Source organism: Aptenodytes patagonicus, chromosome 8, assembly GCF_965638725.1.
Source record: "Aptenodytes patagonicus chromosome 8, bAptPat1.pri.cur, whole genome shotgun sequence".
NCBI classification, from domain to species: domain Eukaryota; kingdom Metazoa; phylum Chordata; class Aves; order Sphenisciformes; family Spheniscidae; genus Aptenodytes; species Aptenodytes patagonicus.
The window spans coordinates 10,975,174-10,999,733 of record NC_134956.1 but is presented as its reverse complement, the minus strand read 5'-3'; the positions used below and the strand labels follow the sequence as shown (position 1 = coordinate 10,999,733).

The 24,560-nt window shown below is 34.5% G+C and overlaps 1 protein-coding gene across 23 annotated transcripts in view; it reads right to left on the bottom strand.

Moving 5' to 3' along the window:
- SLMAP (sarcolemma associated protein) overlaps positions 1–24,560 on the bottom strand; it is a 101,868-nt gene that overhangs the window by 24,437 nt on the left and 52,871 nt on the right. For 6 of the 23 annotated variants that reach the window (XM_076346316.1, XM_076346336.1, XM_076346317.1 and 3 more), the window contains 12 exons: positions 24,489–24,551; positions 23,247–23,342; positions 22,885–22,956; positions 21,881–22,021; positions 20,055–20,192; positions 18,594–18,762; positions 18,458–18,508; positions 17,836–17,886; positions 13,442–13,504; positions 7,086–7,142; positions 3,628–3,708; positions 3,307–3,366 (listed from right to left, as the gene is read on the bottom strand). In XM_076346316.1, the coding sequence (XP_076202431.1) occupies positions 3,307–3,366; positions 3,628–3,708; positions 7,086–7,142; positions 13,442–13,504; positions 17,836–17,886; positions 18,458–18,508; positions 18,594–18,762; positions 20,055–20,192; positions 21,881–22,021; positions 22,885–22,956; positions 23,247–23,342; positions 24,489–24,551 (1,042 nt within the window). The remainder of the gene's footprint in view (positions 1–3,306; positions 3,367–3,627; positions 3,709–7,085; positions 7,143–13,441; positions 13,505–17,835; positions 17,887–18,457; positions 18,509–18,593; positions 18,763–20,054; positions 20,193–21,880; positions 22,022–22,884; positions 22,957–23,246; positions 23,343–24,488; positions 24,552–24,560) is intronic. The other 17 variants (XM_076346319.1, XM_076346321.1, XM_076346332.1 and 14 more) reach the window with 7 other exon arrangements.

Here is a 24,560-nt window from a genome sequence, read left to right as displayed (position 1 = left end):
GTATGCACCTGGCCTATGGAAACAACTTTATAAGCAGGCTGATATTTCTCCAAGTCTCACAGTAGTTCACTTTCAGAATTTTGCAGAATTTTTCAGATGACTATTTTCAGAGTACTCAGGTGAAGTCAGATAAACAATTAAAACCTCGAGTTTTCTCCAGCTTCATAAGATCCACATAAAGCAAACTGTATCATATATTTAAAATAAAGTATTCTGCTATTGCAACATAAAGCAATGGTTCCCAAACTTTCTGAATCAACAGACCATTGCTGATTTTCAAAATTTCTTACGTAAACTACCACTATCCAGCAAACCCTCAACTGAAAACACTTTTTATTAAGATTCCATGGATCAGTCTTGTAGCTACAATGAAAATATAAGGAAGTTGATAAGAACAAGGTAACTAACCTTCCAATGACATTTATTGCTCCTTTCCATCTGTTTAACATTTACCTGTGTTTAACTTTGCAGTAAGTAGTCACAAATAGCCTGTCTAAATAGAAGCATCCAGGGAACTGTTATTAATGAGTAATAAAGTTGTTTACCTCGTGGGGGGAAAAAAAAAGGCGCAGTTCTACTAATCTGACAGCTTTTCCTGTTCCCCTCTTTGCCAGATTCCGACTTGTAGAAAGTTGAAAGAAATCCTGAATGCACTCAAAATTTATTGATGGAAAATACACTTGGAGGAAACTACAGCAATTAAAAGTCTCATCGTTTTCTTGTTCCATTAATTTGTTTTGTAAATTCCAACAGTTAAACAAAAGGAACGCTGCCTTTTCCAGCAGCCGTTTCTGCATTCCAAACAGCTGCCAGATCAGAAATGTTCTCACTCTTCCTTAATTACATGGCTGCATAACAAATCCACATGAAAGTCTTCCTGCGGCAAATAAGATCCTTTTTAGGGCAAAGTCAAGCATATGAAGTAGCTCTCTGACAAAACCTCAAACAAAACTGCAGGTTTACAGGCTCTTCATAAAAATTACGAGGGCAAATGATTCATTGTACAGATATTTTTTTAATGGTCTCAGGAGAACAAAATAGGAATGCCCATAAATAGCCTCAAGAGAAAAAGTTATTCCTTTAGTTAATTACAATACGTAATTCAATAGCAAAGCGGTCTATGCAAATAGGTATTTTTCTATTTATTCACTTAAAAGTTCAGTAATGGTTATGGTTTAGATCTTCAACTGGGTAAAGACAGATGAAGCAATGAGAACATCCAAATTAGCAAAAGACTGCTTCCACGTTACCACAGAAAATTTGATTTTAGTCCTTTAAGAATTCAATTAACCCTCCCTGCTAGTTTAATATACCCTGGACAGAGAAAGTATAACTACACCTGACCCTTGCCGTGATATGAGACTGTTCTAATCCAGGAAGCAGCATGCTCACAGCAGCCTTATCTTGGTCTTGGGCTGTTAAACGAACCTTTCTGACAACTTAGGAAGACTTCACTTGCATATAAGGAGAATTCGGGAATCAGTAGTTTTCAGCCTGAGGGGTCCATGGACTACTTTTAATGTGTCTGCAGAAGATAACTAAGAAATCCAGCCAATTATGAGTAGTCTTCACTTGGCTACATGGGAGCATTCAGTCTCACCGATTTTTTTTTTTTTTTTTTTTTTTTTTTTTTGAGAATCCAGAAAGGTAGAAAAATCACTAAGTCAGTGGACCTACCATGATTGCTTGTTTTTTTAAAAAGTGTATAGGTGTTTAAAATGTTTAGCTAACTACTTTGATTTATTAATATATTGTACAAGAAAAGTTATATGCATAGAAGTCAAGTCTGCAGCATAAGACATTTTTTCTCATATGACAATACAGGTATTTGAAGTTGTTGCCTATTCTGACACTCATTACAAAGTTCAATTTACATGGCTGAAAAATTAGCCAAGACAAAAGTGTACCTTAAAACTATAAGAATTAAAATTAAAATAATTTTGACATGAGCTGGCTGAATTCAGTTTCTCTACTGTACTGTTTACATACAAAGGATTGTTCCAGCTGTGAATTCTGCGCATGTGACACTGCTCACGGGAAACAAACTCCTTAACGTGTATCCCAAACAAATTTTTGTTTTAAAGTTCTGATATGTAACGAACATAATACTTCTCAACCGATTTTTTTTTTCCAAACAAAACTTGCTGCCAACCCCAAATTTATTACCAAAAATAAGACTATCATAATCACTACAAACAACATTACCAGATCCTACCTTCTAACATAGGAAGTCACTGAATATACTTGCTATTAATTGCAGACGTTAGAGCAAAACCCAAATGCAACATGCTCAGTATCGCAAACACTCATTTTTAAACTGTTTTGCTGAACTGATATCCACTGGAAAATATCAAACTCAGTTTTAGTTTTGCTGTTTGGAACCATATATAATACATGCAATTTTTGGAAGTCCTTCTGTCATAAAATTAGAGAAGTGTGAACAATTATAGGAAAAAGGTCTTTTACAGGTCTCCTAAATTTCATTATGGTTTCCTGTTTTTCTGAACCGTGAAGAACTGTGACATTCTTTTTACTTGTGATCCCAACATAAGCATCATTTTACAGTTCCTATCAAATGTCTAATTGTACGTAAAGCATAAAATTAGCTTTCAGTATGCTAAATGTAACAACTAATTAATATCCCACAAAATTTTTCAGCTCATGAATATTTAAATATTAGCTTGCTAATCAAGTTTTAAGTACAGTCCTTCAGTGTAAAGAGCAGTAAAAAAATTCATTTTATAGCTATGAAGCTCAAAGCTAAGGCTCAGCAATCATTCTAGATACAGTTACAACAGGAAATTCAAATCATGAGTGTATTAACCAAAAAAAGATTTTAGATGTTCTTTTTAACCTATCAGGTGCAAACTAACAGAAGCATTTCTGACAGTGATGGAAACTTTTATAGTAGAATTTGGCAATGCTTAAAATGTCAGTGATGGAACAATGCCTTCTCCCTACAGCTATTAGCCCTAACTTAAGTGTATGCTGGAACTATTTCTCAACTCTGCTTGAAGTTATAACATGTAAATTCCTAGAACAGTGTTGGTGAGTGCAGAAGCTAGCTTTAAGCACAAATTATTTCTATACTAACACTCAGAAGTATGCTTTTGTACCACATCACCCAAAGGAATCATTACTGATATTTAAATGCAACTCTTCCGTACTACCATGATTAAAACATTTGAATTTCAGCATGCTACTTCAATGCACATTTGATAAAAAACAGGTAGCCAAAAAGAGATATATATATTTATATACACACACAGATTATGCATCTAAAGTTACAAAACCAAATTTGTTTACCTTTTAGAAGAGCTACTTTAGCAATAGGTTCATTTAGATCTTGGTCATCCATTTGGGCATCTAAAAAAAAACCACCACACCTTTCAGAGAGCAGGTAGACCAGATGGTTTTCATATACGCATTCTTTAAGCAAAGAGAAGCTTTTACGTTCTTCTCACTTTACAACAGTTAATTACGAAGTCGCAAATGGACAATACTGCTCTAAGCTTGTATCTGGCTCCACATAATACACACATTCTCTGCTCTTCTACAAAATGAATTAAATCACTTAATCATGAGCAAACTAATTAGATGTTACAGAAATCTCAGTTAAATGCTTACCTGTAGTGTCGTCGCTGCTTTTTTCCTTGCTTGGACTAAGAGTGTCCGACAAATCAGATTCTTTGACTCTTGCTTGATTCTCTGTAAGAGATAAGGAAAATCAACTACAATCAGTAAATGTTTTGTTCAGTCTCTTTCTATTGCTAAATGTCGATAGAAAACAACATAGCTGAAGAAACATTTAAAAACCTGGTTTGGTTGCTTATTTCTTTGTAAGTCTGGGCTAAAGTGGATTCAGCATCACTAAAGTCATTAATCTAGTCTAGCATCTAATAGGGGATGCAACTGCCTCATGCACAGCTTGAACTTTTGTTAAAGCTGTACTCTTGCCAGTTGGAACTCTGTGCAAAAGCTGATTCAATCAGGGAACAAATAAGAAAAGAAAACTAGAACAATGCAGATACTGTAACAAGTCAGAAAGAAACTGCTGTTAATAAAACCGTGCTTCAGTATTTTGGACAAATAAAACAATAGCAACAAGTCTTGTATATATTGTATTGTTAAAACAAAGTGTGGTATGAACCAGTGAAAAATCACAGCAATAGAAATTAATACTCTAATTTCTAGAAAGAATTTTCAGTTCAAATTGTATTGAGAAGGCAGTCTATGTCCTTTCCACTAAAAAATACCTTCATGAAGTAACTGTTCATACACAACTCACCACATTATTACATGCAGCTTAGTGAAGCCACACAGTTGTTTTCCGTTTGCCTTTTTTTTAACCAGTTCTAGATATTTAATGGAGACCAGACATTTTCAAAAGGTGAGGGGACTTAATTATACTAGTGCATCCTTTTCCCACACAGAAGTATCCCTGACTCAGAGTCCAAATACTTTATGAGGCTATAATCTATCTTTTTTTTTTTTTTTAAATAACCATTCCAGTTTGGTTCTGATGGGTCCATTAAACAAAGGCACACCATCTCTGGTGTGGACAAATCTAGTAAGTTTGTCAGCAAGGAACCATGTCACCAATATGCAGGTGAGGTTATACGCAATGAAGTCTTTCTTGACTGACTATGCAGAGCCTTGGTTTGACAGCATCGCTGCCCACCCACAGATTAATAGAGGTTTCCTCCAAGTCTCAAGTTCCAGGTGGAGATATATATATATAAAAAGGCATCATTACAACATTCGCAGTATACAGACTTTACTTCTACCATACATGCAGAAAAGCACGGTGAACACAAATAATTCCTTCACAGACACTGTAGATGCAACAAAAACAGGACACAGGAAGAAAGATGCACAGCAATAAAGAAATCAAGTATGTTATACCAATAGGGTTAGTATATGAAAATACGTAAAAAACACAGGAGTAATGAGAAAGCTTGTGTGCATTGTTTTTTCAAATAACAAGAACAAACAGAACTAAACAAACCCAAAATGAAAGAAGTGGAAACTGAAGACAACCTGTGCACTTACACTGGGAAATTAGCAAGATGACAAAACACAGACAGGTTAATAGAAAAAAAATGTTTTCTTCATCTAACACAAGAAGTTTTCTATTTCTCTGTGCCAGAATAACATCCACTTGTACGTGAAACGGAAGATCAGCTACTTTGTTTGTATTTGCCAAGAGCCAGACTCTTCCTATCTTAATGTAACTGAAATCAACTGGAGAAGAAGGGGAAAGGGAAAGCACCCGTACACTTAAAGCGCATTAGGGGTTCGGACCTGGCAGCTATTCCAAACATATCTCATATGACTTCAGCAGACTTCAAAGCTCATAATGACTGGAGTAGTTAAAACTTGAGGTTTGGGGGTGGTTCTTTGCTAAAACAAAAAGGGTACTTCCCCATTTTTAGGAACAAGGTTTTTAACTAATATCTAAAGATGTTACAATACAAAGCATTTTACATGTATCATATAGAATCAAGCTCACAAGATTGCCATTAAAACTGTAATAATTACTGAACAGTAATACATTATTTTTAAAGTATTCAGAAAAGTATATCTTAAAAGCCTCACCCATGTTGTTTATATTAGCAGCCAATCCAGAAGCCCTAAGCTGACCAATATCTGTATCCAACTAACTTTACCATATCTGGTCATACATGGAAACACAGCTTTCTTGCTCTGTGCGAAACGGGAGGAACAGTGCAAGTTCCAACCACTGAATTAATTCTCTCTCCCCCCACCTCCCTCCCATACTCCCCTCCTACCCACCCACGGGTAGACCAGTTTTTTCCTCCCTCCTATCCTCCTCCCCCTGAAACAATGAACAAGATTAGGCACTAGAGGAAAGATGCATCAGTTTCTACATCTGAAACAGCAGAATTCAAAAAGAGAAACGGTTTAGAAACCTGCTTCCTATTCTGGAACCAGAGTCATAAGCACAAAACTCTTTCCTGTACTATATTATTTCACAGCAGTTGTCTCCATTTCCCATAATAAAACTGAGCTGAATAAATATAGCCAAAATGATGAAGTATATTAAAATGTGTTGACATCATACTTACTTGACAAGTTAGAATATATTAACAAACACTAAAAATAGCTCACCGCTTTGCAAGATAACTGGCATGCAAGCGTTAGGTTACAGTTACCGTATGCATTCTTTTGCCAAATATGGCATGTTGTCTATAGCTTACTCATGTACAGAAACAAATTAAAGGTGCAATTTCATACATTAAGGTAAGAGAAGATAAATTGAAAAGTCTCTAAAATACCAGAACTTTTAACAAGCTAACATTTATTCAATACAATAACACTTTGCAGAAGGACAGAGGGTAAAGAAATGAGTTAGTATGTCTAGACATTAATAAAAAGCTACAAAAGTGGAGTCAGCCTACAAGTCCAAACAATCTGACATTATTAGACACATAGGAAATATTGATCTACACACTTTCTAGCATTCCTGATTTTGGCACTGCAAGGTAAGGATGACTGTTCCTTGATAACGTAAATCTTTTCTAATTAGATCCTTGTATTTCACTTGTTTTATACAGAAGAGAAAAGAGTTAGAGATGCACATTTATATTTTACTTGGAAAAGGCACGTTTAGGAGGTTAATAGTTATTTTAAAGTTATGAGGGTGTAAGTTAGAAAAAAGTCAAACGAAAATACACATTTATTTAAAACTTAAAATGAGACCAAGCATTGTTTCTATTTAGTCCTATAATAAAAACAAAAACCTGTTTGAATTTTATGCAGGCACTAAAGATTTAAATCAATTTACAAAAATCGTGGTTTTTTTAAATGCACATTCAGGTAAGAACTCAGTCAAAACTGAGACTAGCATTTCATGCACTCAATCTTCAAAAATTGTTTCCTTTAAATCTTTTTACCCTACAATAGTATTTGGAGCAGAGTTCAGTAAACAACATACCTCTCCTTCATTGATTTTTTTTCCTGAGTATTCAACAAAACTCAAACTGCTAGTTTAAGACAGAACATGCACTGAAGTGACATAAAGGACATGCTTCAAAACCAGTTAAATAATCCAGAAATCTAACCTTTCAAAAGCTTTGTTTCTTCCACTTTGGTTAGATGTCCTTCATCTATGATCTTGTCTGCCAAACAAAATAAGTGTTACTTTCCAAGCTCAAATTAAGCAAGCTTTTCCCTGCACACATCTACGTAGACTACATTCCATGACCAAATTAAAAGCTGATAATATTACTTCCTACTCGGGCTTGAACAAAAACTTGATTCTGGCATGGAATAATGAAACAGAGCACACAAGCCTACCGGAACTTTGTAATAAAGTGCATAATTACTTCTTCTACAATTTATTAGCTTACATTACTAATGCTTCAGTTCACTAATGAGAAGTTAGGAAAATTAATTTTTATGAACTCTTTTTTTTTAAATCTAACTGGGAGCAATAAATAATACATTTCTCAAGTTATAGTTATCAGAAAAAGGAATTCTAAGAGCTGGTTGCCTGAAATAGATATCCACCAGACAGTAGAAATCTAGAAATATGCCATATCAAAACAGCAGTTGAGAAGCCACCTCCACATCACAACTGCTTTAACAGTGCCTATGAAAGGTACACAGAAACAGCCTTTCTTAGCTTAAAACTTTCAGAGAGCTGCACAAAATTCCAGAAAGTTGTGCATTCATCACATTCAGGTTCACAAAAATTAAGTTTACATAGAGCTTTGACAGGGAAGTCTATTCATGTATGTCAGGTGCATAAAAACCTAAAACACGGAATTTGAGACTAGATTGCAAACTTCATCCTAAGTCCAGCTAGGACATGAAGGCAAAGACCAAGGGAAGAAGAGGTTTGGATTAATGAAAGACACTAAAAGAACCAGTGAACCAATAATTAATTAATTTCTTTTTCGCAGGAGACTTCATTATTTCTAATTCCTTAACAACCAGCTAGCAATGCCAGCATGCAAGATTATCGAGGGTCACCTATCTTACAGATCACATAATCAATTTCTATGCAGTAGATCTTGCAATTTAGACAATGTTGAAAGCTGTTAACACCCACTGAAACACCAGGCTTGAAGCTGCCTCCGCCTCCACTCTGTGCTCTTCCTGCCAGATCCTGGACCATCAGGCAGGGAACCCAGTTTGCTGGCTACCCCATGTGCTGTTAACAGGGAACTGAGACGCAGAGAAGACTGGACAAACAGTGCACACAGGAGAGTTCAGATTAAGGAAGCTGGATGACAGTAAATTCTTTTCAAATTTTTAGTTTAAAAAAAAAATAGCAAGCTTTAGTCAGCATTTCCAGCTTCAAGTAGCTCTGAAGATTAAGAAGTCTCTGTACTCCTCCTATGGCATGTTGCTGTAACCATGACAATCTAAGGACAGAGGCAGGACATTTGCATGGAGATATCTTTTTCAATCCCAGATAGTAGACAAGCTTTCAGACAAAAAACCCCTGAGGTCTGAAGAAGCGTTTGCATGGCCAAAAGCTTGTCCTGTCCCCTTTCCTGCCCCACAGCCAGACAAACCAGTCTAAAAGAGATATTCCCTCCATCTACTTTTATCTACAAATATTGTCCTGCATTCCTATAACATTTTACAAATAGTGCTTCAGAAATACACTGAACAGCACACTGGATTTTCAGGATTGGCTTCAGGTCTCAAGCAACTGTAGCAGATCACTCATCATCCAAGTTCAGAACAGTCGCGAGTTCATCAGAGCTGGAGAGAGTTGCTGTACATAGACTGAGGAAGGCACCTCAGAGGGAATCAAGTTACTGCAGCCACAAGTGAGGAGTTAGAGTGGTATCATGAGCCCTCTTTCATTAAAAAAACCAAAAAACCCCCCCAAACCACAAACCAAACAAACAAAAAAACCCACTAAACGAAAGTCTTCAAATGTGATTATTCCAGGACTCAACTGAGGCTGGAAGAGGGGTAGGGAGGAAGGCAGCAAGAAAGCAGCTGAAGAATTCTGCCCATAAGTCTGAAAAAATCAGCTGAATGCAAAAACTATATACTCAAAGTAGCTAACAACTGCTTCATCTGAAGGGGTAACACCTCATCTATACTGGACTGTTAGCTTAAAATAGGCTTCTATAATCAGTTTACAGAAGAAAACTTAGCATTATGAATTGATGGATCTTGGGAGTTTTCAAAATTCAGTAACTGTTAAAACCAGAATAATTATAGTACAAAATAAAGAAACTAGTCTTCTTGACCCAGATGTTTTTCCAAACTGAAATCTTTGCAGCAGCTCTTTACACTTTTAAGAATTCTCAATTCCTGTGACTAAAAAAACCTGCAAACTTTTTTTTTCTTTTCCATGGTGGCTTACAGTTTTCTAATGTTCATTATGAACTTCAACATTTGTACAAAAGTTTTCTTCTTGACACTATTTCTTCAGCAAAGAACTTCAGCAGTAACACACAAGTCCCCTCGCCCAGTGTGACCCAAAGCTGGCACAGACAGTATTTTTCACTTGATGGCTGACATATCTCCTAACTTACAAAACAAGTAAGCATTCTCTGTGTTTTAAGAATGCATTAGTATATTTCAAAGCCAACAAAAAAATAGTTTATTTCAGCATGCCTCTGTATATTTAGATAATAAACAGAAAACTGGATGTTGATGTAATTGAACTACATAAAATCTTATTCTGCACTGTTACCACCCTAGTCACTAAAAATGGCAGAATCCAGACAACAAAGTAAAAGCAGATGTAACAATATCTTTAAAACTTCCCTTTTTCAGATATCTGCATCTTTTCACATTACTATTTCAGAAAACTTCATAAACTTGATTTTTTTTTTTTTTAATCAATCCACATTTTCCCCTGAATCAAGATGTGCATTTTTAGCTACCAAAATATAAATTAGAGTAAGGATCCCAGCTTTAATTTCTGGCGCAAATAATTTTTATCTTTCATGCTATCCAGTCACTGCTTAACAGAAAGCGAAGAATTACTGATACATATCATAAATAATAATAATTTTTACTGAAACAATCTGCTTTGAAGTTAAGCTTTCAGTTCATCTTTAAGATAGGGTATGTTTCTTTTTGCTGATGAATGCAGCTCAAAGGCAGCTTTCCTTTAGGTTTTTAGGCACTTCCTATCTTTTCAATTTAAAAACTCCCTTTTAGATTTAGGTTGCCTACCACTATTTGTAATGTAATAGTTAAGATCTGTTAACATTACAATGATTACTTAAGTAACATACCCCAATACATTTATGTTTTTGTATCAAATTAGTCTTTGAAGGAGGCCAGTTTTGAAGACCAATGAAAGGAAACATGGCCCTCAACACAGAAATTTCAAACCATTTGAAAAAAGTGACACAAAGCAGCTTTAACTTTACTTGCCACCTGCAGGTCAAAGTCATGGAAAAGTTGAAAATAGCCATTCAATCCATCCAAAAACTATTCTATTTTAGATAGATAAATTAAAAAGGACAAAAACTTAGTAAAAAAGCAAAAAATTGACTTGCATTTAAAATCATAAATGCAAAAAAAAAAATCACAAAATGAGGAAAAAATAAGGACACAAATAAAGAAGAGTTAGATTGGAGCAAAAGATAGGAAGCTAGCAGGGCACCAAATATCTCTTATCTTATACATCATCACCATTTTTGGTAATAACTCGTATCGTGTACTAATCAAAAAGAAGCACCATGACTTTTGCTGTCAATGTCACTGGTTTTCACCAGTTGTTACCAAAAAAATAAAAAGCTATGAAATGAGCAACAAGTGAACTGGATGTAATGATCAGAAAGTAACAGACTTCCCAGATCATTCAGAGCAAGATTTCATAACTTTCTACAGATGTTGTAGATCAGGACAGGTTACTGGATGATATCATGAGCTGTATTCTGCTTAAAAAATAAAAATAAATAAATAATATCTTTAAAAACCTACAGAAGCCGGATTTTACAAACAATGCTACCCAAGTTAAGCAGTTGCAACGCAGCTTGAATAAGATTTTAGTGTCCTGTTGTTTCTCCCCCACCAAAAAAATTCTAGCTTTAGTATCCTGAGAGGTCTTGATTGCTCTGAACCAATAAGCACTTTCAATTGCCTTATACCTTTGTAGCAACTGTTTGTACAGAATACTAGATTGTTTAATCATCTAATTTTCCTTCTTGTGCTATCTTACATAGTCCACTTCCTTGACTCAAGCTGTTTTTCCTCATTTCTCTGCTTGTGCTTTCCCAGTTTAAGTGCTTCTTCCCCAGAACTATGGAGATGAGCACTTTCCCCGCTGTACCAGCACAAGTCAGAACCTTCTCTTCTGTACAAACTTCATGGTTATCCCAGTTCTCCCTTCTTTTTAGATTTCTCTTACGGTTTGCAGATCCTACAGTTTTAATTCCTCTGCTTCTATTACAAAACAGCAAACCCTACATAACACAACTTCAATGAGTGATTCCTATTTCTGGGATTTTTACTCTATTATTATTTTTTTAAATAATAAACCTGTTCCTTTCCCAATACCTAAACCTCTGGGCAAAAAATGCATAGTGTCATATGATGAACGATATATTCTTTCTCAATATTGCCAATCTTTATGATATTGTTCTACACTTAAGTACTTGCTACATGTCTTAAAACTCCAGTTCCTGGCGATCTCTGAAACTATAATTTTTCTCCCCACTAGTTCCCAACCCTCACTGCTGCAGAGAGCAAAGAGCCCGAGTAGGACTGAAGGGTAGCACTTACATACAAAACAAAAATAATAGATCCCGCAGTTCGCAGGTTTTCAACCTCATGATTTTGTGGGGCCTGACTAAACATATTTGAATTTGGGAAAGGCAAGCTTTCAGTCCAGAAATAAATACATGAGCTGCTGTCTTGGAATCTTTTTTGTTCTTGATTAGATAGTAAAAACTTACACTGTCACAAAAAATGCAGAATACTGAACCCTTTGAACTCTTATTCATTCTCTTAAAAATGAGGCAATTGAGGCCTTACAGCATCTTTAATCTAGCTTTCCATCTCTCAAGAAAGGGGAGGCATAAGTAAATTGATCTTAATTCTACTCTCTTATTACTACTTCTGTTGCATGTTAGAATCTTTTACTAGATCTTGGTGGTCGCTTTTGCTTCTCAATAGTGACAGGACTGGTCACATTCAGCTTGCAGAGGTGATACTAATACAAGTTTTGCTAAAATGGGTTAAGCTAACATCCAAACAATGAAAACAGGCAACCAATTTGTATTTGAACATTGCTCAGTGTGCTCTTCATTTTCACTCTAGACAAAAAATACTTTTACTGAAACTTAACTTCAGTTCATTTTTATGTACTGAATAAAGAGGATTCATACAAGATCTTTGCAAAATTTAAAATTATGTTAAACTTCAGCCTGATAGAAGACAGCTACCAGTCATTCACTTTTAAAAATAAACATCGTTCAAATAAATAGTTTAAATTTTTAGACAAACATTAGCAGTATCCTGTCATTCAATTATAGCACTGCAATCCATATCACAAGGAGTAAAGTCAAACAAGTCTCTTACACTTCCTTATTGGAACTTAAAAGGGAAAAAGTCCAATGGGCATAATGTCAAAAAAGATACTGACTTATTTCTGCTTATAAAAACTTCTCTCTGCTCAACTTTAGGTACATAATTTCTGTAAACTCTTAAGTCAAAAAGTAATTCTTTATGCTACAAATGAGTTTTCTTTGAAGTTTAATAGCACTTTTCCCTCTTCATCCTAATGATATTTTTCTCTCAGTGGACAAGAAGTATTAATATCTTAAGTTTTTCTTTAATTATAGATATGCAGACTGCACTGTTTTATTACTCATTTTCAAAAGCCATCTGCTTTGAAAAACATGTTTCTCATTCCAGAATAACACATCTTTAGAAAGATTGGTATTGCATATTTATGTTCTATTTTTCTTAAAAGAACCTCTTAGATTTCCACATAAAAATTAAGGTATTGTTTTCCTTTTTGTTCTTTGCAACAACTAATTTGAAGAATGTGTAAGACCTTCAATTATCAGATAAATTATAGATATGTGAAATGAAAAAAGGCATCATCACCTTATCTCTGTCCTACTGCTGCTTGTGATGTTTGCTTAAACTGACTGTGTTAGGCTTTCAACTTCTTAATTCGTAACAGGTGAAAAATTACACTCAGTTTTAAACTTCATGTGGCAACATTACCACCCTTGTATTGGCTGGAGGACAATAATGGATTAACTGTTAAGAAGAGACAACATGATCATCGCTTTGCAAGAGCAAAGATATCCTCTTGCTACTACAGGCATCTGCTTAATATCACAATGCCACAATTCTATGCTTAGAAAATTTCTGCTACTACAGAAATATTAAATATTAGTGACAAATTCTGGTTTTTATCCACCTTTTCTGGGTTTTCTGTTGTTTTTAAAGCAAATGTGATGAACACTCTTGTACTCACTCTGACATTCTATGAACTGATGAATAAAAGTGCAGTCCCCTCCACTCTTTGAAAGAAAGTGCTCTAGTAAAGAAAGAAACACTTAAGTTTATATCTTCTTATCATTTTCAAATTGATGCAACAAAAAAATTTGAAAGGTATATTAACAATATCTGTAATTGTGTATTTACAGTGAACTTTTGAAATCTGAGTTAATATGCAAGCAGACAAGACATGTAATTAAAATGATGTCTGAGTGATAACAGAAAATAGATTACTCTTTTGAGCTGATCAGAAAGAAGTACTTTAACTGCATTTTCAAAGGGTACTTTTAAATACTAAATTCTAACAGCAGTTCTTAAGCATAATAAAGAGCCCCTTACCTCAATAGAAACTATTTAAAAAAAAAAACTTTAACAAAATTTAGTAAGAACCAATTATTGAAAGTCCAAACATTATGCATTTGGCATTTGCTGTATTGCTCTTTCAGGTTAGGTGGTGACAAATGACTTCCACTAAATTTCCATGGACAACTTCATATTTTTGGCAAAAAGATTAATGCACATAAGTGATATTTAAACCACAATAAATTTACAATACATAAGAGGATATACTGAAACATGCAACTCCATAGCACTGATGCCTCTATAGTTCCTCCCATTCATTAATTTATAATCAAACATGGATAATGGCAAATACCAAATCCAAGCATTGAAGAAATAAGAAACATGTATTTAACCTATATTCTTCAGCATTTTTTTATTAGCTTTAAAAGGGCATTTAATAAGTTTTTCTTTAGTCTTCATGTTTATTCTTCATATCTAATACCCTCTTGAAATGAAAAACATTCATTTTAAAAGTCTTGCTGAATATCTCCCTTTACTTTTTGAGCAAAGTTTCACTGCACAGAAACAACAATTTCTGAAAGGACGGTTCACCAGTAGAGATCCTAAAACTGGGCTCAGTTCCCAGGTTTACCCAAGTCCTTCTATATGACCTTGTTCAGGTCCCAACTCTATCAGATTCTTGCATCTGTTCAAGTAAAAAGGTGCTAACACTTCCTTTCTAAATAGCCTCAAAAATCCTTTGACCTCAAGAATCTAGCAATCTGCAGAGGCTGCTTTTTAGCACATAAACCACAAAATGTGTTACATTCTAAGAAAATTGTTCAATCATTAGGTTCTGATGTCAGAAGCTTAGCTGTTAAGATCCAGTATGTAATACTAAGCTTTACTATATTTCAAAGTTACTCTGAAAAAAGTAAACTTTTTTTCTAACCCACAAGGACAGGGCTTTTAAAAGACAGCACCATGGCTATAACATTTATTTTCCATGTTTAAACATTTTTTTTTTAGCCTTTTTACATGATCCTCTAAGTGACTGTATACAAATTTCTTATCTCTTTCTTTATATAATATATGGCTCACAAAACTTAAATATGAAAACCAGGTGTGGTGCAACTCACTGAGAAACATACCACTTACTGAAATAACTCAGTTCTACACAACCTTTATCAAAGGCTTGATGTATAAGCAAGTTACTCTCTTCTGCACCAGAATTTCTATATGTGCAATGAGACAAAATGAATGCCTAACCATCATCATCTTAATACACTTTGTTATAAAAAGCCTCTAGAGAGACTATAACATGAGTTCTTAGTTCCTCTACTCAGAGTACAGCTCTTTTAATGTTATAGACATCATCCACAGAAAAAAGTAATGTAAAATCGTTATTCTTGCAGTGGCTAGGTAGTATGCCTACAAACATACCTTGAGGACTTGACCTGAAGTTTTGAGAGGTAGAGAGGCAAAAGGAATCTTAAAAAGCATACTGATTTTACATGGTTTTACCGTTTTCCTCTGACGGGGTGGAAGGGAAGGTACGTATACCTTTGTATACAAATAGAGGAAACATTTTTTTATTCCCCTACAGGCTATTTAGCACAAAAAAAAAAAAAAAAATCTGACTTCTGCTTTCAACTGTGAGGTCTTTTCCTTACGCAAAATATCTACAACCTCTTTCACTGCCAAAGTTGCTGAATCTACATTATAGACCCTAAATTCTTAGCTCTTCTAAAATAATGCAAGACTACTCAGCAAAAAACAAAACGGTAACTGCCTCCTGCTGCTTTCAAGAGAACAAAATCCAAAATCTGGCAGAGAAAATTACTGCCCATCTGCCATTATACAAGGGCTAGATAAAGGACAGGAAGATACAGAAAGGCACAGACTGTCATGAAGAGAACACAGGCCAGCAAGCTGTAAAATGCCAGAGAAATGTGGATGGACCAGGTATAGCAGAGCTGCAGAAGAATGTGGTACAACAGAGAGAATAATGGAAAACTATGCTAAAATATAGAATAATAAAATGGTATGGTAGATACATGACAGAAAAAGGTGATAGACTGTATAAACACACAGAAAGACAAGTTGAATGAGCAGTTATATGTTGTCTATATTCATAAAGAAAAAGAAATTGGCAGACAGCTTCCTAAAACTCCCAGGTTTAAGCGTAAGTTCTACTGTTACTCATAGGATGGAGGAATCTGTATTTTCATGAATCCATCCAGATGACATTTTGACTCTTATGCAATCCAAATAAGTCAAAAACAGATTGCTTCAACTTTGACAAAAAAGTGAGTATCAGTGATACAGTGTTATTTGTTATAATCACATAATAAATTCAATTTTGAAATGTTTCAGATAATTTTTAAACTCAGACTGATAAGAGGTAGCAGTATATAAAAAACTAACAAGACATCCCTACCAACAATTTTAAAACAAACAAAAAATGTGTTCGTTAAAAAAATCGTATTTAGTGTGATGTTATCAATTATTTCTCTAAAAAACAATACGTTTTTGCACTCAAAGCTTGAAAGCTTTTACTAAATGATTCAATTCAGCTCTAGGCTACTTTTGTTCACAGTATTGCATGTTTTTTGAATAACCTCCAACCTAACTTCCAAAGTCTTTTTACAGTTTACATGATTAAAATGAAGAATCACAATCCCTATATAGTACCTCAGTTTTGCTTTGTAAAGAAGTTAACTATTTTCTGGGGTGAAAGATTTTTAAAAAAAAACAAACTTAAAAGCAAATTTATTTCTTAACCATTCTATCAAGCATTAAAAGCATTACCAACCTAAAATTATGCATCAGCAAGATGGATCAATCTATCTAAAACCAAAGTATGGCAGTCCAGAAAAGTGGGAACAGACATTAAGTCTCCTGCTTGCTAATCTCAGCATGCATCATAGCTAAGTGCCTAAAATGTTAAGACATTAGGGGATAACTAGGACTTAGATTAAGGGGAGGTTTTTGTACAGTTCTTGTAAGTGTTTAACAGACCTCTCCTCCTGCTCCAAATAAGAATAGACATGAGGTTATGCATCTTATTTTGCTATTAGTCTCCCTAGTTAAGAAGCTCTTAATTTATAATACAAAACAAAAAAGGTAAAAAGCTAAGAATTAGAGCATAGAAAGTTTTAAAATTTTGCTTCAAAAATGTACACAGTAATCCTTAAAAACACTGTGAATATTAGTTAAAACAAGTTCTTTATGTAAGTGCCCCATCCTTCCAACTAATACTACCACCATTCCTCAGAGCTTTTGCTATCCAGCAAGACACAGCAAATGCTGAAGAAAGCTACATCAAGGAAAAATTTAAAATGAAAGTAAGAGGACAAATATATCTTAGCCAATGGAACAATTTAGTGAATTGAGAGTCATAACTGGAATAATCTTTGCTATATGTGATATTGGGCATGTTCTTATCAGACAATTTTATTCAAAAAACTTCAAGTGTATGGTAAGACACATTAATTAAAATACTTAGCTTTAACTAATTGGTCTTTAAAAACCCCCATCAGTTAGTTCAATCTGTATTCACTCCTGTTTTACATAAATACACTCCTGAGTTTTAAGAAGTTAGTTTTCACTATTTATGTATTTCATAGACTCACATTTTTCATACATTATAGTTAGGAAAAAAAGTATGTTTTGCTGACTTTACTTACCATACCCAATTTACTAGAAAAATGGTATGTATCTGTCTTGCAAGGGAAAATAAAATTAAGAGGAAAAAAGTCAATGAGTTTTCCCACATTCTTGTGTCACAAGCCTGACATCAATCAGTAGACTCCTACTGATTCCAGTAAGAGCCCAAAGACAAGCAAAAAAAAAAAAAAAAAAAGAAAAAAAAAGACGACTTCCAAGTTGGCTCATTACATTTTACGGAACTTTCTAAAAACACCTAGACTGAAAGTCTGAGCAAAAAAGTGCTGGTCAGAGGAGTGGACAAATTAAATTTCATTTTTAAAGGGAATATTATTCAAAGTAAAACTTTAGAGAACATTTTGAATTTGTTCAACTTCAACCATCAACCATAAGACAAAAGGTAGCCTTAAGATACACTACCTTTCTCTGTGCTCCCATTAATTTTAGGTATGAAGTCGTCAACTTGTATGCCTAGGATTAAGAAAGGGTATTATTTCTGGAACCAAGCAAAATGTTTTGGGTTTTGTTTCTTTATAAATACAGCATTGTGAAATGCATCTGGCTTTTCATACTACCTCCTCCTTCTAAGTATCTAATCTAATCAAACAAAACAGGCAAAATTTAATGTGTTTTCCAGCACTACAGATCATGTTCTTGTTTGTTCAAACGTGTAAGAGGTTACTATCATCCAAAGAATTACTGCCTATCACACACACGCATCTATATTTAAAAAATCCTTTTGTATATACGTATATATGTATATAAAACCCTTCAAAATCTTGGAGCTGAGGGGGTGCAAACAGAGCTCTAAATTGAGCAGTGACCCAGAAGTCTGAACGCTTACAACAGCAGTGCCCTCTACTGGCATTCCATTGTGGCCACGTCTTTCAATGTTAACAAGTGATAACCAAGAATGCACTACTGGGATAACTGCAAAACATTATTCTTTTGCCAGGCCCCTAGACCACAAGATTATTATAATAAAAGTATTTGAACAGAAAATCTGGAAACCAGCTTGAAACAAGAAACTGATCACACCTACCTAAGCTGTTGTGTTCTTTAAGAGTTTTCTCTTGAAGATGTTCTAACCGTACTGTAAACAGAAGTCCAAGAAAAAGATATTTCACAGATTAAAAGAAAAACAAGTAATCAAAGTTTCTTCCCCACTAGTGACTAACCTTGTAAAGCAGTTAGCCGCTCATTGGTGAAGTCATTATCAGCCTGCAAAGCTTCTATTTTTGCTTGAAGCTCTTGCTCTCTCTCTTCCATTTCATCTATTTTATGCTGCAATTCTTTTTTCTCAGCTAGTCCTTTCTGTTGGATTTCTTCTTGTCTTCCTTCTGCTACCTGCTCAAAAAAAGATTTAAAAAATCCCCAAACAAATCAAAATTAACATGTAAAGGAATAGATTTCCTTGATTTTTGTGTAACTGAACGTACATAAGTAACTTTCTTTGCTAGTCAGGTAAAGAAAATGGAAACAATGCAAAATTTTTCTACTCTTATTTTTCTATAAATTTCACTTCAAGCACAATAACAGAGAGAAAGAACCTCAAAATACCTTAACTAACTTTTTGTCTGAGGAACCTATATTTTACAGGAACAGTACTAGGGCCCAAGAGCTAAAAAACACCCAAAGTCTCCTAGCATCTCGAATCAATTAAAACCCAAGAGTCCTTATGAACTGAATGCACATTGGACACACCAACTTGATTGAAAGCCACATCTTTTTCCTTGCTGGATTTCTTTATAATAAGTTTTAAAGACTCTCCTGCCTCAAAGCTAGGTAATAAGTTTCTATTTTGATCCTTCTGTGTATACTCAGCATCATCAGTGATTAACTCATAATTGGGAAACCGATTGCCTTAAGACCAGCAATTTAACAGTTGAATTTGGAAAGAAAAATCTTCTGTCTGAGGTGCTGAACTAGGACTCAAAGAACCTAAGTTCAAATTCCAGTATTTGCCCAAGACAAACGCAACAACTGTCTCAGGTCTACAAAGAGAACACTACTACCTTCCTCCTCCACGTCTTCTACTTATCTAGATTGGAGACTCTTTGGGAACAGGCTTTACCATACTGTGATTATTTTGTTCTCCAGCATAAAGGACCTTTAAATATTAATAGACTTAGACATTGAGTTTAATAACCAACCTGATAGCATGCTCCTTCCTCCTGGAAGCTGAGCCATATTATTACTATATGGTAGGCTAGTTATGTTTGTAACTGCACAAAGAGGCAACATGAAATGCAAATTTATTTCTAATTCTAGTTTTCATTCCCATTAACTGTAAGATGTTTAGGTTGAAAGTTATTTGTCTATATAAAAGCAGCTAAATATAAAGTTTTATACCATATGTAATTTTCTATTAAAATATATTGCAGCTCCGAAAATCTGGTAACTTTCAAAGTGAATGAAAAGGGAACCTTTTTAGCAATTTACTTAACTGATGATGCTTTCAGATACTTTAAATGTAAAGCAAAAGAACATGTAAAAGATGATGTGCATCTTTCTTTCATTTACCTGTTGTTTAAAAAGTTTCTTAACCTTTATTTGATTGCTGCATTAGAAATTAAATTGTATTTATTTGCTCCATGCATTATAGTATCATCGTAAGTCAGATGAATTTCTGTCATTACCTTTAGCTTGTCAGAAAGATCTTTAATTTCATTTACAGCTCCATTGTACTTATTAGCTAATTCTCTTAATTCTTCCTGAGTCCGCTCATTCATTTCTTTCAGGTGAGTACATTCATCTTCTGTATTGCTTAAACTCCTCTGTAAGATAGAATTATGATGCAATAAATTAAAAAAAAAAAAAAAAAAAAGAGACTAATAATCTACCAAACACTGAAGTTGATTTTTTCCAAACAGTATATGTAACTAATCATATTTAACTGCTTTGTTCCTAATCATTAGGGCTAAACAAACAGATCAAGTCCTGGCAAAAATGCTAGCTATACAAGCCTTTGTAATGTTCTACTTAAAGAACAGATTATGTGAAAATATATTAGCTTCATGCATGTGTAAAAAAAAAAAAAAACCCAAACCAAAAACCCCACAGTAGGTTATACAATTATTTGTGATTGATAGGAATAAAGAACTGAAACATGTGATCCATCTCCCCCATTCTCTTCTGGTTTGTGATAAACTGTGAAAGTTTTATAATATTTTGTGATTCAATGTAATCAATAGATTTCATCATACCTTTCACCCAGCAAAAGAAGTTTTAAACTTATTATATAAGCCAAATGGCTCCCAGGAAGTGTTCTAAATCTTTTTCTGAACTCCATAATGTGGAAAGGCATCTAAACTAAGATCCCCTTACTCAAGAGGCAGCTGGGTCTTCAGGAGGCAAGGAATGCTCTAGAAGTTTGCATCAGCTGGTGATAGCAGCACAACTAAATGGTGTATAGAGTTTCCTCCTTATAGCTCAAGATTTGTTTCTTCATTCATCCTTTTTTTTTTTTGTGTAGCAAGCTCTGACTTAGTTCTTAACCACCAAAACATACCAAAACACCTTTAAACAAAACTGCATTCAAAACTACATTATATAATAATTATTAAAGGACAATTTTCAACCAGGACCCAATAATTCTTCTGTGTGGAGAGAAAAGTCTGTGGCAGGAAGCACTTAAGCAAATCTCGTACTAAAGTTAAATTAATATTTCTCCCCCAAGAGTCAAAGTAAAGAGGAAAAAGTATAATAAATGAAAAGATTCTTCTCTTAGTATAGAATTGGAAAGGAGAAGAAAGCTAGAAGTAAACATAAAACTCCAGCCATTAACAAAACTGTCAAGAACTATTACAATATAAAAAGATGTATTTAACTGAAATCTCATAAGGTTTTTTATTACAGCACTATATGCATCACGTTCTCTAAAAAGCATGAAGAAGGTAGACACTTTGAGCACTTTTAAGTGCTTTTAAGTCTTACAATATTTCTTGACCTAAGGGAACATAGCAAATAATGGCAATAGAAAGAGAAAATAAAGGAAAAGATAGTAATGAGAGATATTATAAGGGCAGAAATCTTATTTGAAGAAAATGTCCAACACTTTGTAATCTTAAAAGCTCATTCTTAAGTGTAATTTGTATGAGTGGTTAAGCTTACATTTCCATAAATTTTACAGTCTAAACAAGGTCTAACAGCATTTTTTCTAATGCATGTATGTCCTTTTCCCCTCACTTATTTCCCACACATACTAAATTCTTTCTGTAAGACAGCTTCATGAATTTTGAACTCTGGCAGAAAAAGAAGGAGTAGTTTAAAGAATAGTTTCTCATTAACTGTTTAACAATCGAAGTATTGTCCAATAGGAGAAATAAACACTACTACCTAATATACTGCAAGTGCCACAATACAACAAATACTGGCATATTACAGGCAACAAACCAGGGATCTAAGTAGCAGCAGTTATAACTATTTCAGCATTTCCAGAAGACTAGGCATGAAACTTCAATACCTCCACTTCAGACAGTTTTCTGACCACTTCAATTTTCTCCTGAAGGACCCGCCTCAAGGACTCTTTGGCTGTTGTCTCATAGTTGTGTTTGTCTTCTTGTAATGCTATAAGCTCTTTTCGTATACTGTCTTCTGTTTGATTCTGTACGTATAAGATAATTCAGATACAAAGATAGAATATAAATTAGTATTTTGTTGATTAAATATATTAGGTTGTGATAAGACCTGTTCTATTCCAAAATGTTTAGCAATTTCTGGTAGATGGCAAAACGTTATGGACAAATCAGTGATCAAAGATTCTTGACATGACTGGGTGTAAACCAGTTATTTTTTGAAGTGTATGTATGGCAGCACACATTCAATGATCAGCACTGATTATAGGAAAACTATGTGGTTTTTTTGGACACTGCTAAGACAATGTCAAGCCTAGGAGATCTACAAGTTGACAAACCAGAAACCCAGGAGGTCCCATCTGAAAGACCTCAAACAGGACCTGCAAAAAAAGTTCCTATAACGTAAGTAGTTGAGAGAAATTAAAAGACAACAAAAATTTAAGGCAGGCATAGGTGGCCAAAACAACAATCAAGGCAGGCCATACTTGTTACTCTGTCTCTGAATATCAGACAACGCATTTGTAATTCCTTTTCTCAAATGCCTATTTGGAAAGAAACATCCATAGGAAACAAGACAGAATGGTTGCTTCTCACCAATGACAGAAATACCTTTTCTGTATTTCACTATGTACGTGTTTATATGTATACACAAAAGAAATCAGTTCAGGCTAAAAAAAATGCTGAAAAATAGCCATTTATCTAGATTAAAAGTGATTCCATGAAATACAGAACAGATCTACAGTTTTCATGCTATTCAGATTATCAGAATTGCACAGGCTGATTTTGGAAAATTTATGTTCCACCTGCTTTCCTACAACCAGCTAATTTCAAAACACTTCAAAAGAGCTATCTTTCAGCATTCCTAGCATTCAGCTTTAAGTGAACTACTTACCTTTGAACATGCCTGTAATTGATTTCCCATAACCTCTAATCTTGATAGCAGCCTGTCTTCATCTATTAAAGCCTAGCAGAACAGAAGTATCACTTTAGTATTAACATGTGCGTTATGTAGTTCTCGTAGAGTTCTGCTTTAAAGACTTCAATTTTGTTGGAGTACTTACTACTAATAGTTATTTCAAGCTAATAAATTTAGTGATTATATACCAAACATTATCTTTTGCACAGTTTAAGAGAACTGCCATAAGCTTTTTATTCTTTCTGCTGCTTTTTTCCCTACTGTTTGTAAATTAATAGCTAAAATTTATATGCCACTGCATATTTCAGTCCATAAAGGAAAAGGATGCCTGCAGATACCTGCCAACTAGTATCTGAAGCCTCTTGCGTGACAGCAAGTAGTCGTTGAAGGGTTGCCAGCTTCTGTTCCAACATTTGTTCCCGATGTAAGGCTTCCTATGAAGAGAGCACAGCACCAGTCAGTTCAGCTAGAACAACTCAGAAAAACAGAAGCAACTGAAGACATACCAAAATACAAGAAAAAAAGCAAGTGTGAGTAGCAAACATTGTCACATTTTCAAAACTATAGTAAGCCCATCCCATTTTATCCATCCACACATTTATTTGGATATTCTAATTAGAAAATGTTATCCTATAACCTCAGGTTCCTGAAAACCTTCATTTTTCATGTGTATGTTGTTACGATGTGTACTCAGCATGTGCAAGTTATTCTTTCCAAGACTTAAAACCACTCTGACTTTTGTCAATAATTTGAGTAACAAAACTGTAAACACCAAAAGGCAGCTTGGCAGCTCCCATGCAATGAGCTGTTCATCCTCAAATCAGGTCACAAAAGAAAAGTGCCAAGCAAGAACTACTATTTTTGGTTTATGACAGTAAGATAGAAGAGCATCTTCGTTAACAATTCCAGGATACAGAGACTGAACAGATTGGTGAGCAAGTATCTATTTGGCCTCCCAAGAAAGAGCATCTGCCTGAGCTGCTTCCTGCTATGTCAGCAAATATATATAAAATTAGTATCTGTCTCAAAAGCCTTATCATTGATGTGAAAAAATAAAAATTGCCATTACCAAACAAAAACAGGCAAAATAAATCAGCAGAACTATACATAAATTAAACCTAGGTAGAATTTACCAGTAAGAAAGTTTTCATATCTTTTCCAGAAAGCTGATTTTATGATCCTTTCTAAAGAGTTTATTTATATATATTAGCACACACTTTAATGTGTTGCCATTTTGCAGTCTAACCCTTTTGTGACATGACATCTTTGTAAAAAAACACACCTATTAAAACTGACACAGCAGCCGGTACAGAAAGACTGGTGATGCCAATGAGGAAGAAGAGCTGTCAGCACTGTCCCCTCCTTTATACTTACCAGCAGACACAGGGACAGAAATAGTCACACTAAGAAATTATATTCACAGAAACAAACTAGTTCTTGACACATGAAATGACCTCTTGTTTTGCCTTTCTTTTGTTCTACCAAAACTTTTATACACATACACAGTACATCCACAGCAATGGATTTTGAACAAAGTTTAAATATTTAGCCAAACTAAACACTGTCAAGAGAAAACCTACCTGTAGATACTGCGAAAGCTGAAACAATTCCTGAGAATACATACTGGGAGTGTTAGCAGCAACCTGAAAAAT